Genomic DNA, 15,511 nt, shown 5'->3' with positions numbered 1-15,511 from the left:
TCTACTGCTACCTCAATCAGTTTGTGTAGTGTGACAAGTCACACAATTGTTGTGTGTGTTGGACAGAGGACCCAAAAGAAATGCTCCAGTGAAACAGGTTTTATTGAGGAGAAAAGGGTTTAAGGGAGTGGAGGTGAGGGAGAGGCGGAGGTCGGGGTAACACGGGCACGGGAGAACTGAACGGCGGGGGAGTTGGTAGGAGTGTGGTGGCAGGCTGACTGGCTAGGCATGAGGAAGAGCCGGGGGGATGCCGTGGAGGAGGTCCGAGGGGAGAGGAGGCGTGGCGAGCCCAGCTGACTCAACGGAGGACGGAGGTGAGTGAACCTGGAGGGAAGACAGAAAGGGTTAGACACAAGGAAAACAAAAGTACAGGGAAACAGATGACGCAGATTACACAAGAGCTTGAGTAATGAAGTGGCACCAGGTTAGGAGCAACGACGATCAAGCAGAGATTGGGTGGAGAACCGGGGTTGAAGTACTGGCAGAGATGAGGCTGATTGCTGGCTGGTGTGGCAGGCTGAGAAAACAAGAAAAAACAAGAAAAAAAAACAAGGGGAAAACGGTTTCAGTTTAACATAAAATGAGAAATAATCCACAAAATATTTGTGATTGTTGTCAAAAATAAATTAATTGACAAAACTGAATAAAGTTATAAACATTATTGTCCAACCAAACGAGTATTAATCTAGACGTGTGTGTAATATAAAATGGTAGTTGTAGCATATTAGATTTACTATTTCATGACACCATATGTCTGTCATGTTTGCCACATTTTTACATTAATAAATATGACAAACATGATTGATATTTTCCCTTTCAATGAGCAGGATGTGTGTATTTTGAGGTGTGACGCCTTGTCATATCACTCTGTAAAATGAAGGCCAACATCTTGTTTGTTTTGATCTTGAATGAATGATTACCTGGACTGTTTTATGAGCACCTGGAGTTTCACCTGCAGCTCTGTTTCACTGACTTCCTCACGTGTTTGACTGAAGCCGGAAGGGCTAGCACACTTTATTATCCGCACATAAATACTTTAACGTACTCTCGAGCCGGGTATTTAGGAGTCTGTCCATAACTGTAACCAGGTCAACAAATGCCAAGTAATTTAAAGATAAGATTAGAGTTTTACTTGAATAGATACATCAGATAGAAATAGTTTAGTAAATAGTAAAATAGTTTTTTATTTGGTTGGTCTGATAACAAGCCAGCAATTAACTTAAGATAGTACAGATAAAATATCATTGTTTTCTATGATTTGTTCGCATGAAATCATCTGTTATCAAATCAGTTAATTACTTTATATAATTAATTTGTTAACCACAACAACGCATATGCCCACCAGCATGTGAGTGCAGGATTTTCTCTGATCCATCAGCCCAAAGCAGTCAAATCTGCGGTCTGTTGTGCTTTTATCCTGCTCTGTGTGCTTAGCCAGTTCATTAAGTCTATTAAAGAGTGCGTGACAAGGCGATCCCACACTAATCCGCCTGTTATATAGCTGCTCCTGATGATGCAAGATGACAATCGTGCCAAACTGTCCAATCAGAGAGGTACCTGTCAGACCGTAAAGACTTCATGTTTACAGCTCTTGGTTTGTTTGTTTCTTGGTTTGTTTGTAATTGACCATGTTTTCCCGTGGTCTGGACCAAGTTTATCTGAAACTAGAGGTGTGAAAGATCCCAAAAGTGGCCTCGACCCAACCGTGACCAACACATACAAATGAGAAGTACACTACAGTATGTGGACGGGAAAGTTGACATACTTTTAGATATATAACATTTAAAAAAACACTTTTGTTTGTGGTGGAAATAATATACAAAGATCAACAGACAAACACACAGCTTCCAGTGTAACTTCATCTGCATTCACATTGAAGTATATTAGCTGGTAAACATACTGTAGGTTACTCATCGGGTGTAATATTGGTTGTTCAAATATTGGTAAACATCTGTAAAGCAAGCATCGGTCGTTACCTTCTGTTTGCAATTAACATCAGGACTAGTTGACTTTGTGTTTGGGAAAGATGTTGACCTTTTAGCAGGGAACTGAGCTTTAGCTGGGTAAAGCAGTGACAGAGTCTGATGAACCAGCGGTTTTGTTGTTGCAGTGCAAAGTAAAACTTTCCCACCCCAGAGCTGCTGCTGAGTGTCGGTACACAGAGAGTTTCCCACCACCAGATGACTGACAGCACGACAGAGGCCCAGAGTCGTCTGCAAATATAAGACCGGTCGGAGACAAACCACAGACAGAGAAATTAACTTTTGTTAAGTTTGACTAATGTAAACTATGGAAATTCAGAAAAATATACATCCCTACAGGTGAATTTAAAGTCTGAGATCCTAATGTTAATTTTACAATTTATGAAGTTTCCTGTAAAATTTTCACTTCATTACACAAGAAAAGCACAAGCGTAGTTTGCAAACTCAACATTTCCTGACTTCTGCAGGAAGTCAGTAAGGAAGCTGTGAATATTAAGAGTATCTGTGCACTTTTGTCAGTCTCCAGTGTGCTTTCATGTTGAGTCTACTTTACTCTGTCAACAAACAAGTTGGATTCAAAGTGCTTCACAAAGATCCACACAAGAAGAGAGGTGTGTTTTTTCACGTGAAGTTTGTTGTGACCTCTATGGAAGGGCATTTCAAGCTAAAAATAGTGACACGTTAATACAAAGGAAAATATATTTTTTTAAGAGAAGACAATAGTTAATAATTTAATGGCTATTAGAAAATTGTGTGAAAATAGTAACCTCAGAGCTGATTAGATTAAAATTTGTGGAAAATCACAAACTTAATTCTTGTTAATAAATGAACATGAGATATAAATGTACAATAATTCATAATTTCTGGAAAGTTTGGATATACAGGCATTGATTTATACATGCTGTACAGATTATATTCTTAAGTCTGGTAATATTCTACATCTTTATATCAACAAATCCTATGAAAAGACCCAAACCAACAGTGAATGCAGTTTATCTGCTAACAAGTGTTGTGGGTGTATCCAAAGCCTGATATCATTTTCATCTGCTCCATTGTTGACATGTTCCTTCACAGTGAACACAGGGCCTTTCCAAAACTAGACCCTCGCCACTTCCACTCCGACACGGAGTGAACTCTGGTCGGAGTTACCCTCACAGCCAAATCAAGCTCCCTAACCTGCGGTGGTCAAAACGACTTACTTGTGTTCTCATTCAGTACCATAATGTATAGTTGTATCAACATATGTTTTTAGATAACGGATTATCAAATCAAATAATATTTCAAGAATATTTACTGTCGGCTTTCACATCAAACTGGAGGAATAATAAATAACTACTCTAATAATAAATTCTAAATTTAAGTAAACTAAAATAAAGTGCCTAATTTTTAGGAAAGGAAATAAAAAGTGTAGCTTGAAGTGATGAAGTGCAGTCTAACACTCAACACATCATAACAACTGAACAGCTGTAATTCTTTCTCTTCTTTCATTCCCTCTTACTACCACTTTCCTACTTTCTCTTCTTCAGTGAGAAACGTGAGCTCTAGTTGGTCCTGCCAGCTCGCATTGGAGATCTATGAGATATTCTGGTTCTGAGCTGTCCGTGGGAGGAATGTACATGTGAGAATCTGTACATTCTTCATTAAAAGCCAAGTGAAATCTATTTTCCCCTTTCGTCTCCTCATTTCATGTGTGTTTCCAAAACGAAGTCTTGAAACATGAATTTTGTGGACTCGACTTGCAAGCATTGGGATGCACAGATTTGATTGGCTGAGCAGCGTCACATGAGACGATTGGAGCACATGCGATTGGTCTGTGAATTTCCTGGTCCACTAAACCAGTACAGTAAATGCTAGAGAAGCTGCGTGGGTTAAAATAGAAACGCTCCGTCACGTAGTAAGTCTTAATAATAAATCTGCTGAAAATACTCCCCAGCAAATACACTATTTCCTCCTGTTTGTTTGTTTGTTAAAAACTACATTAAGCAGCAAATTACTAACTCTTTTAAGATTTACGTCTTCACTAGGAGCCAATGGGCTTGGTGCTGAGAGCCGCAGACAGTATTGAGAAACTAACAGCAACACTAACCTCAAGTATTACTAGAGTTATTGAGAAACTAACAGCAACACTAACCTCAAGTATTACTAGAGTTATTGAGAAACTAACAGCAACACTAACCTCAAGTATTACTAGAGTTATTGAGAAACTAACAGCAACACTAACCTCAAGTATTACTAGAGTTATTGAGAAACTAACAGCAACACTAACCTCAAGTATTACTAGAGTTATTGAGAAACTAACAGCAACACTAACCTCAAGTATTACTAGAGTTATTGAGAAACTAACAGCAACACTAACCTCAAGTATTACTAGAGTTATTGAGAAACTAACAGCAACACTAACCTCAAGTATTATTATTGAGACAACAGGACCAACGTCGAATCAAATGTAGAAATTTTGCTTAAAGGCTGAAAATTTGTAGGGAACCTTTAATTTGTTCAAATAAATCTTATTTTGGCAATTTGTGTCTGTAACATCTGAGTGAGATGAATGAAGCAGTGGGTGCTGATCTGTTTCCAGCATCAGGATCTCTGCCTACATTCCTGTGTAGCCACCACAGGATCAGGCTGTGAGGAAGCTGTGAATCATTTTCTGGGTGATTTAAAATTTTTTGGAAACGAGTATGTATCTATGTACATTATCTTAACATTGCATAACTTCAGATGAGTTCTGTGCAGCGTTCATGCAAACAGCCACGTTTTGCTGCGATTCATTACTCGTACTGGTTGAGAAGCGACTCTGAAGCCAAAAACACAAACCGCTCAGCAGTATTTCGGTGCGGTGATCCCGCTCGGTCCCCACCCTGTGCCAGACTTTTGAAGCCGCTCTCCAAGAGTTTGGGCCGGGCGCCAAATCCGACTGCAATGTTCAAAATGTGGAATGAGAAAAATGTCTCAGCTGTCACATAAATTAACGATTTATATCATTTCTCATGAGAACATTGGATCCAGCTCTGTGATGTTGGCACTGTGCAGGACTTTTTATATTTGAGGTTAATCCTGCTGGGATCAAGTATCTTATTCCACAGTGCAAATTATGTGTTAAGCCTTCATTTGAGTCTGAAAACATTGCTACCAGTGAAGAGTGCACTTTTATTTGTTTTAAAAATGTTAAAATAAGATGAACTCCAATGACTCGAGCAAACAAAGAGACTTTGTACCTGAAACCATCAATATTATCTCACCTGACCTGGATGTTTGTGCTTGCGTTGAAATCACATGTTGGCTCTCAACAGAAGCTCAGATTTGCGTGTTAAGGTTTCTGTTCTCTGCAGTGTGCTCTGCAGGGAGGCTTGGCCCGGCGTTGTCATGCTTTCATTAGCAGCTGATTTGGCCATCGTGTGACATTTAACCGACCCTGCTGTGCAGTGGAGAGATTATCAGCCTCCTCAGGTGTCAGTAATGTGATCCAGGCTGTCGTCAACACATTCCTGTTGACCACAAGCTCTCCGCATCCAGCTTTCACAGTGAAAGGGATTTTCATTGACATTTATTCATTTAGCAGATGCTTTTAAAATATGTTGTATATGTATGTATTTTCACCATCCAACCTTTCGAGTGGTGTCTTCCAGGCAGGGAGTTTTAATGTTTCTTAGAGGAGGTTGGGGAATGTTATGGACGTTTGAAACTGGGCATATTTCCAGGAAGGTGCAGGTGCAGAACATGTTTTCTGACTTGATTCACAAGTTTGTTGCAGCAGCTCAACCAGAGCAGAAACCAAAACAAACTAGTAAAGAAGTGTTCAGGACTGCCTATATCAATATCACATCATTTGTGAAAATCACAATGTGAAAATGCTTCATTACTGCCAAAAATAAAAATTAAACATTCATACTCAACTTGATCATGTTGAACAAACTGCTGGTTACAGTTTGTCTGCTTTTTTTTTTTTTTTTAAGTTTCTTATTATAAACTTTTTTTTTTATTGTTTATTGGATAAAATTAGTAATTAAATGGTACCACTTAGGGATCTGGTGATGCAAAGTTGTCTTTTTTTTTCTTAAATTGAATTAATTAATCAAACAATCTATCAATAACAAATTTGTGTTTGCAGCCATAAAAGCTAAAGCTGCTACTAATTATTATTTTTATGATCTGAGAATCTGTCTTATTTTTTTCAATTAACTGTTTTTGGCCATAAAATGTCAGAAAATAACGAACAAATATAAAATATAATTTTTGTGTTCTATAAGTCTTAAAACAACCACAACCAGAAAGCATTTTTACTTTAATTAAGGACACTAAAAAGGTTGATTTGTTTCCCTGCGTGGTTTTAACTGAATTGAACATAAAGACACGAGTGAACAAACAAACCTGCTGTGTTGCGTTTGACTCGCGGTGCATTATTCTCTGTGTCGGAGGTGTCAGCGGCTGAAAACACAGAGGTGTCACATCAGCAGTTAGTTAAGGAGGAATGTTCCTTCCTGCTTTCAGCGTGAGTGTCGGCCATCTGTCGTCCTGCGTGGCCGTCTGAAGACAAACGGGAGTCTGAGTTTCTTCTGAACACTTTAATGACCACATGCTGGGGCAGTTGTTTTCTTCTCCACTGTTCACACCAGCTCAGGCATTTTGTTGACCAGTTGATGTCCGTGCTTCACAACATCTGCCATTTGGTGGACGTGTCTGCACAAAAGTTTTCTCAAAGTAACGTGTATTTTTAGTTTAGGAGAACATTGTTGGAGTTGAACTGCTGCCTCACTCTACTCAACTCTGGGGTGGTTGGGTACAAATGTTAGCTTGTTAATAAATCAATACTTGGTGATTCAATTTATGTTTTAGTGTCCAAATGTATTCTTAGTTATTTTTTAACTTTTACGCTACAATTTAAATGTGTGTTGACCATGACCAACAGCATGATCAACTGCTGATTATAATAATTATTGAGTAAACTGCCAATCAATTTGTTGGTGTTTGGTCTGTAAAATGTCCAGTGCAAAGTGTCCAGAGCCCGAGGTAACATCTTAAAATTGCTTGTTATGTTTAACAGTCCAGAACCTCTCTGCTGTAGTGAAATATCCAGAAATGTTGACTGTTTTAGTTTGTAAGTCTAGTAACAATGTGCAGTTTATTTTCAGCTATCTTAAATAGTTTATTTATCTAATATTCATCTTGACAGCTGACTACAGTGTGGAAACGGACACATGCTAACACTGTCTGCTCATACTGATGTGTGTCAGTAGAAGCATGTGCTGGACCTCTGATGATTGTCCTCCATTCATCCAGTGGTGAGAACTCTTTTATGTTGTCTCCCGCTGCTGCCTTTCACCGAGAGATCAGAGGTCACGGTTCAGGGTCGGCCGCAGAGTGGCGCCGCTGGAGCTGGTGGTGTCTCGCTCAAGCTCACATGAGGTCACGGGTCTTGAAGGTGGGATCCCTCCGGTCCAGAATGCTCCAGGTTTTATTAGTCCTGCTGGATGGATTTATTAAATATGTAGACAGTGACAGTTCTTATGTTATTTGATTGGAATCTGCTCTGTTGGTGTAGTAAAATCAGCTTTAGAGATCTTCGCTTTATGTCTTTTTGAATAGTTGTTGAATATTTTTTTAAATGAAGTGGATGTTAATGAGGTTGCACTGATGCTGAATAAATAAAAGATGTTGAATTTTGGATATTAGCAGTGTCCCGGCAAAAATATCGGAGCCAGAAAGCAAGTTTTCTCTTATAACTGTTACATTTTTAATCACGTCAGTTTGGTAATTTTTGTAAACCTTATGATGTATTTGTTATCTCCGTTGGTGGTGGTTAAAGGCTACACATTTAGAAATGTAGAGATGCTAGATATAGTTAGGGTTTGCTCTAACATTGGGGTGAAGCTAAATAGTTGATGGTGATGAATGTGACAGATGAGGGATCAAACCAGCGAGCATCTGTGTGCGGGACGGTAGGCTTGCCCGTCTGTATTCAGAGCTGTCCCGTTGATCCTGAGGTGAGGTGTGGTGAGGTGGCAGGACGGTGTCAGTACGAAGAGTCAATATGTCCATGTTGACTCAGCAGCTCTGTTTGCTCTCAAACCTGAATGGATAATAACAGAGCCGACTTTCACCGAAACTCTGCTGAAATAAACTGTCTCAGTATCGTTTACTCTCGAATATACACAGTTCTTGTCGTCTTCTTCCTCCCTGTGCAGTACTGCACTCAGGGCAGATTAATTTTATACAATGCATTAACGCTGTCAATAAAACCAAAAACAACCTACTGAAAGCACAGACATGCTTTGTGAAGCTGAGGGAGTTTTATCTCTCTTTATGCCTACCTTGGTGTCCCCTCTCAGTGTGTTATGTCTCCATCTGTCCCTCAGGTCTGGACGACAGCCTGCAGCCGTACATCTCGTCCTTCCACCAACAGCAGGTGGACGGGGAGAAGCTGCTCAGGATGTCCCACCAGGAGCTGCTGTCTCTGGGCGTGTTGCGGGTCGGACACCAGGAGCTGGTGCTGGAGGCCGTGGATCTGCTCTGCGCTCTGGTCAGTAACTCCTCACAGCATCCTTCCCATCACTGTCGGGGTCTTTCCTCAGCATGAATATTAGTGAAGTGACGCACTGAATTTCACTTTTTATTATGCTTGTTCAACTTCATGTTTGTTTTTTTAAATTTCAAACAAATGTTTTTGATATTGAAAACAGGGTAAGAATAATTAATTCCTCCTATTATTGTTTTGTTGTTTTCCTCCTTTAATTCAGGATAATCATACTCTCATTTTGAGCTACAGTACCCATAATGCTTTGGGACATGAAACCAGGAAGTATAATGTTGCTCTGGAGCCCATGAATGAGCTGTGGGCCCATATGACTAAAATCTTCTGTCATGGCAGGGCTCAACAATAACGGTGGCCTGATGGCCCGGGGACAAAAAAAAGTAACGTCGGGAAAAAATAAATTAGAAACTCAACATTCTGCAGTTGCTTTGCTGCTCTTGGCGTGCACCGTTGTCCTATCCAGATTTGTAGTTATATGATGTTCATTGAGTAAATTATGGTCCAATTTACGGGACAATAGACGATAATGCAGAGTATGCTTTTGTGCAGGACTACCAGCGCGACTGGTGTCCGCTGCTCTGTGTACATTTTTTTATTAAATGGCTGTGAGCAGGAGAGGGAGCATGTCATGTTTGACTCTGTTAAGTAAATTGTTATATTAACTATTCACTTTTATTAACTGATTACATTTTAGTTTTTTTTTATATCCAGGATGTATTTAATAAACAATTAAACATGTTAACAGTATAACATAATTTATAAGTCTTTGGTTTTGTTGTAACACTGATAAATAACTTTTGGAAGAAGGGCCATTAAGTTTCAAACCGACTGGCCCAATGGTGCAGCGGTTGGCAAACCAGCTTAGAGATGCATTTACATCACCAACTGTCGCTCTCACGTCACGTGAGAATGTGATAATCATCCCTGCTGCCCAAATCACGTTACCTTGTGAGGCAGCTGGTTTCCGAGATCACACGTCGGACTAATTTCTGACAGGTCGGACGAAATTTTGGTCGGCCGTCGTCAGGCTGTCCCACAGCTGAAACAGAACCACGAATCGATTCCCCATGATCACCGCCTTTTTCTCTCTCAGCGCCTGCACAAAGTGGCAAACTGCATCTGAAAGTGCCATGGCAGCATGCCTGGCTATCAAGTTAACAACCTATACATCAAAACATAGCTAGCTTACCTCCATTTTTCTCTGACAAGCCAGACTGTCCACGTCTTCCTAGTTCATAAACACTGGCGCCTTTTCTTTTTAGAAGTGTCGGTACACAGGTCAGAAAAGTCTGCAGCGGCCAATGGGCCTTTTTATACACGTAAAGTGTGAACACCCAAGTTGTGAGCTTTGGCTTTACATCACAGACGGTTTACTCATACAGTGTGAGTTGGCATTAAACGATATATATCATCATATCGCCCAAACCTATGGCCCATGAAGTTGCTTCATGTCTGTCACATGGTCTGATAGCTGTGGTTTGTACTGGGCCTGGTTCTCATGCCAGAGAATGTGCTGATGTAAATATAATGCACTCTGTTAAATCTTTATCAGATGTGGCAACATGCCCACACTGCTGGGTTTGATACTTCTACAGTGCAAAAAAAAATAAAAATGCAGCAATGGTTTCTGCAGAAAATGTATTTTATTTGTTAGAAAGAATGTTTCTTTGCTCTTAAGAAACATGCATTTAACATGTTTAATTGTTCAAATTGAAATTAAGTTATCTTGAAAGTCTCTAGATGTTCTTCTTCAAACTTGATTTTTGTGTGAAACAGTGAAAAGACTCGAACTACAATCCCTTAAACCAACTAAATTACCTGAAAACACAAGTCTATCAAAGATTGTCTTTAAACATCAGAAGAAATTGAAACATAACCATATTTTAGATGTGAAATTAGGGTTTTCTCATAATGCCTTCACATTTTTCAAATGTTCAAATTTAATTTTTTTTTTTAACTCAGCTGAAGCCAACCGACCAAGACAAGAGCAGAATGTTTCTTTCAACCAACAACGTTCTTGTTTATAACAAAGTATTGAACTGCAGACAGAGCTCCTCCGTCAGCTGTTTATGAGCTCTGACTGTGTCACAGTGAAAAGGAGGATTTACAGTCAGTGCTGAGGTTTAATGGTGTAACTGAGCTGAATGGGATCCAGCAGCGTTTTTAACGGGAGCCTGACACTGCTGACAAACAGTGAAAATAAAAGGACCACAGCAGCGAGACAGTTATCAGACACAATAGTAACTACTGTTTAAAGTTGTGTTACTGAAGTTTGTTAAATCTTTTATTTGTATTTCCAACGATATTTGACAACTTGATGGTGATGTTTATTTCAAGATATTTGTTTATAACAAGAGAAAATTGCTTTAAAATAAAAAATTTTAAACGCCCAAAAGAATCTGGACACTTTGAGCAGATTACTTCAGGGAATCAGGATCATACAATTACTGCTTTGGAAACAGTGATTATTACTATCAACATTTCAAGGAAAAATATTCATTTAAGTTGTAAGACTGAATAATGGTTAAGAAGGACATTTTTTGCAGTGTGGGATTTGGCCAAAAGCTTTATCGGTAAGTGAAAAATGTGCTAATGGGGGTGAGATATGTTTGAGGCTGATATGACTCAGTTCAACTCAAACTAACTGTCTGACTGTGTGTGTAGACAGAGAGACTGAACTTCTGGTACCAGCTGGTCTAGCCTCGGTGTCCGCATTTCTCTTTAGTCATTAAGGAGGGTGGGAACTAAGCTGTGTCTCATTACAGATACTTGGTTAGGCTCATACACTTCTGTGGAGATCAATGATGAAATCAGTTGCCCAAAAATTAACTGGAGTGAAGTGAACTGTAAAGTTAGCAACATCAGCAATGGTATTAACACCTTCTCGACCTAAAGCCTCCAAAATGTTGGAGCATTTCACTCTTCACTCTTGAGATACTCTGTCACTAGATGAATGATACGCATTGTTAACAGCAGATCAGCTGCACAGATGAGTGCCACGCACACCGTAATGCACACTGTTATTTCTTACTGTGTATATATGTGTCTGGTCCATGGCAGGTCTTGATTTCAGTGGAACACTCTGCTGTATGTTTGAATGCAGTATTCATTTAGTATAGCTGAAAGCTAAATAAGAGGCATTGTGTAATTTTGCGATTCATAATCTGAATAGTTTTTTATTATTTGTGTCATTAAGAGATAAATTATAGAAGAAGATGAAGAAGATATACTTTCGGATATCAATCTCAAATCGAACACTTACCGGAAAAGACGATCGCAACATTTGACAGATGCATCTTCATCTTCTTCTTTTAATGGCGCATTGCAGGCAGAGCACTATTTTCAATAACAACAATTATAAAAATTTATCTGCTTTTACTTTGCTTTACTTTAGCAATCGCAACCACTGCAGCTTCCTTAGCTGCCATTTTCACAAGTTTGAAAATAGGCTGGAGGCAAGACGGCGACTAGTGAGGGTGAGAAGTGTTCAGCGTTCTACACTCAACTTTTGGATTTTTATGCATACACCATTTCCTTTTAGTGCACTGCATTTTGCCGTAACGGTCAGTCTAAACACACTTAGTTATTCAAAATAGCAAATGTCAAGTAAAGAAGGCAAATTGAGACACAGCATTTTAAGTACACATTGAGCAGGAGGCGAGGTCCACCTGGGAGAGTTCAGAGTTTAACTTCACTCAACCTGCATGTGGGACTGTAGGAGGAAACCCACACTGACAGGGTCGGACATCAAAACTCCATATGTTCTGCCAAAGAGACCAGTTTTGGCTATTTATTTCACATGAGAGATTTCTGTTTGATTCTAAATGTGACTTTGAAACATTAACTTAACATTAACTTGTTGCATTTTGAGTGAGTATTTTATGTTGTTGAAAACAACTTGAGGCTTGAAACAAAGTTTTTACCTTTTCACCTTTCTCCTGTTCTTTTGCGTGCTCTCTCTCCTTCCTTTTGTATTGTTTCTATTTTGTACGAGCCTGTTAAATAACATTTAAACATCTGTATCTTTAAATACATTTTTATAGAAACATATTACATTTCATTTAGCTGATGCTTTTATCCAAAGCGACTTACAAATGCTATTTATGTCAAAGGTCGCACGCCTTGGAGCAACAAGGGGTTACGTGTCTTTGTTAGGGACACATCGGTGGATGTGTCACAGTGGAGAATTGAACCTGGGTCTCTCACACCATAGGCATGTGTCTTATCCACTGCTCCATCACCACCCCCACCAGTCCACCAAAGCTGGGCAGCTCCCCTCACATGTCCAACCCTGGTTGGGATGAGGGTCGGGAAGGAGACTTTGCTGGTTCTCGTTGACTCCTGACCCCAGTTACTCATCCATGACAAAATATGCAAACATCAAGGTTCACTTACTAGCTTTTTCCAGGGCTTTTGTCCACAAGACCCAAGTACAGAACTTTGAGACAACAAGCGGGCGGAGGGAGATCTGGTCCCCGCTCAAAGGGCCCTTACTGTTGATGTTTTTGATCCCTGAAACATTTTACTAACTCTCTGGAAATAACTGGACATGTCCTCGCACTGAAGAAAGACACACTAAAACAACTAAAGAGTCATGAAATCACACAGCCTCTGGGTTAGTTTTCCTGTAAGACTGAATTGAAGGTCAAGTGATGTGTTGTAGGTATTTTTTGAGTTTACTGCTCTCTGGCGTGGAGCAGGAAACAGATGTGACCCCTCCCACCTGTCAGAAAGACCCCCCACCCTTCCCCTGACACACACACACACACACACACACACACACACACACACACACACACACACACACACACACACACACACACACACACACACACACACACACAGTGTACAGCCTGTAGAGGAAGAGCCGTTGCATTTTTGTTCCAGCAGCAGTTTCCGTTGGCAGAGACTCAGCAGAGCTTTTCTCTGTTCTAACTTTTTCCATTCAAACACCATCAGTGTGAAAAGAGCATCATCATGCTGTTCAGAGTGGTATAACATGTATCTGAGGGCCCCTTGTATTGTTATTAACTTATTTAACATGAGATAAATAAATCTCCTGTTCGCGTATGACGACGGTGCTTTGTGAAAGCTTATTAGTGTTACAAGCCGGACTAAGTTATCTACAATTCAGCGCAGCAGGTTTTTTCAAAACAATCAAGAGGCTGATCAATGAAATAATCATTATTTGTTAAATCTTAATTGTTAATTTGAATCTTTTAGTTTACTAAAGCGAGACTTGTGTGTGTGTGTGTGTGTGTGTGTGTGTGTTTGGTCAGATTAACAGACTGATGCTGCTTGTTTCACTCTAAGAGAGTCTTCAATATATTCACTCTTTTTTTCGATTGATCTGTTACTTTCACGGTGCTTCACTTCTAACACAATTTGAAAGTTAACTTGAAGCTTGATTTGAACGTGTCGTGTTTCGTTAAGGTGTATTTATTTTTTTCTACAATGCAGACGGTTGACAGGTGGAATGTCAGTTTGGCTCCAGATGTTTTTATTGGCTCTGAGCTTCACAACGCCTCAAACATCTGAGCTGCCTCGGGCGAGCCAGCGTGTTCGCACCGTCAGCTGACAGAATCAATTACAGATCTGTGTGAGACCAAGTGGAACAAGTACTTTGTAGTGTGGAAACACTCATCCAAAAGTTTGGAAAAAATGTGTCCATGTTGGGTCCTCTTAGACCCCTGGTGTCTCTACAGTTCTGACATTCGTTGATTGACTGACTGATACTTTCAAGTAAATCTTCAGGAAAGCGAGAGATGTTCCAGCAGCATGGCTCTTATTTTTTTTTTTATTTTTTTTGATTTTCATCATCGTTCCTGTTGACCGACACCAGCTCAATACTTTGGGTTTGGATTTGATTTGAGTGAGGGTGACGTGTTGTGGAATTGTGTTTTTTTTCTTTTTCTTCAGATCATTGGCATGGTGGCTCGTTTGTAGGAATGTGTGTGTGTGTGTGTGTGTGTGTGTGTGTGTGTTTGGATGGTGAATTGAGGGGGAGGGAATGACGTTCATCAGAGGTCATGAGAATTCCTCTGTATGATGTGAAGGTTGTGGTTTGTGTTTTCTTGACCCAAGCTCGTTGAGAACATTGGTTCTTTGAATATTTCTAAAGGTTCTAAAATCTCTGTTTGCTTAATCTGGTTAATCTTGCCTCGGAGGTCTGAGTCAGTTGGAGCCTGTCTTTGTTTTTTTGGCCTCAGAATGATGCATCACAGTAGCCTTATCTGCTTGAAATGAAGGCATGAATCCAATTTTTACTCTGGCTCTAGAAGACAATATTAGAACTACAAACGAGGCCATCCATATGCTGAGTTTTAGCCTCTCACCACCTCTACCTATCTGTGTTTTACACTGTAATATATGGATCGGCTTTAGAGGGAGATTTCCAACATGTTCATCCTCAACAGGGAAGGGTGTAGTGATAACAGGGGTGATGGTAAATGTGGTCTTTGGAGAACTTATAACACCACTATTACAAGATAGAGAATTAAGGCAGCAACATTAATTTCACAGCTTCTAATACTTCTACAAAGTGCATCTTTAACATATAAGATTCCTGTATATTATGCATAAGATGTAAACTCTGTCTTTTTTGTATTTTGGGCAGAACTACGGCGTGGAGTCGGACAACCTGAAGACTCTGGTGGGGAAGATGAGAGCGGCTCACCACAACCTGAGCAGCGCAGTGACGCAGCGAAGGAAGAACCCGGCCTACCACAACAAAATCTCCCATCAGCCCTCCAATGAATTCCTGACCGCCGTGGTTGAGCTGATCGGAGCGGCCAAGAGTCTGCTTGGCCAGCTGGACAGGTGAACACAGACACATTCAGTACATACAATACATATAATATACATAGGAAGGAAACACTCTCTCATGCACATATCTTATTCAAATGTGTTTTTAGTAGGTTGTCGCAAATATATAATTCCAATTTTATTAAATGTGTTAATCCATAACTGGGCAGCCACTCAACCTGATCTTCTGTTT

At 39.9% G+C, this 15,511-nt stretch overlaps 1 protein-coding gene across 1 annotated transcript in view; it reads left to right on the top strand.

Annotated features, from left to right (window-relative positions):
* The window catches only part of cnksr3 (cnksr family member 3), a 54,391-nt gene that overhangs the window by 10,846 nt on the left and 28,034 nt on the right, over positions 1 to 15,511 (top strand). The window contains exons 2-3 of the mRNA XM_038727741.1: positions 8,339 to 8,502; positions 15,131 to 15,333. Of these exons, the coding sequence (XP_038583669.1) occupies positions 8,339 to 8,502; positions 15,131 to 15,333 (367 nt within the window). The remainder of the gene's footprint in view (positions 1 to 8,338; positions 8,503 to 15,130; positions 15,334 to 15,511) is intronic.

This window comes from Micropterus salmoides, unplaced genomic scaffold (assembly GCF_014851395.1).
Source record: "Micropterus salmoides isolate LMB-PRFRI ecotype aquatic unplaced genomic scaffold, ASM1485139v1 Ms_hic_scaffold_18, whole genome shotgun sequence".
Lineage (NCBI taxonomy): Eukaryota > Metazoa > Chordata > Actinopteri > Centrarchiformes > Centrarchidae > Micropterus > Micropterus salmoides.
The sequence above is the reverse complement of the archived record's forward strand: the minus strand, read 5'-3'. Positions and strand labels throughout refer to the sequence as shown.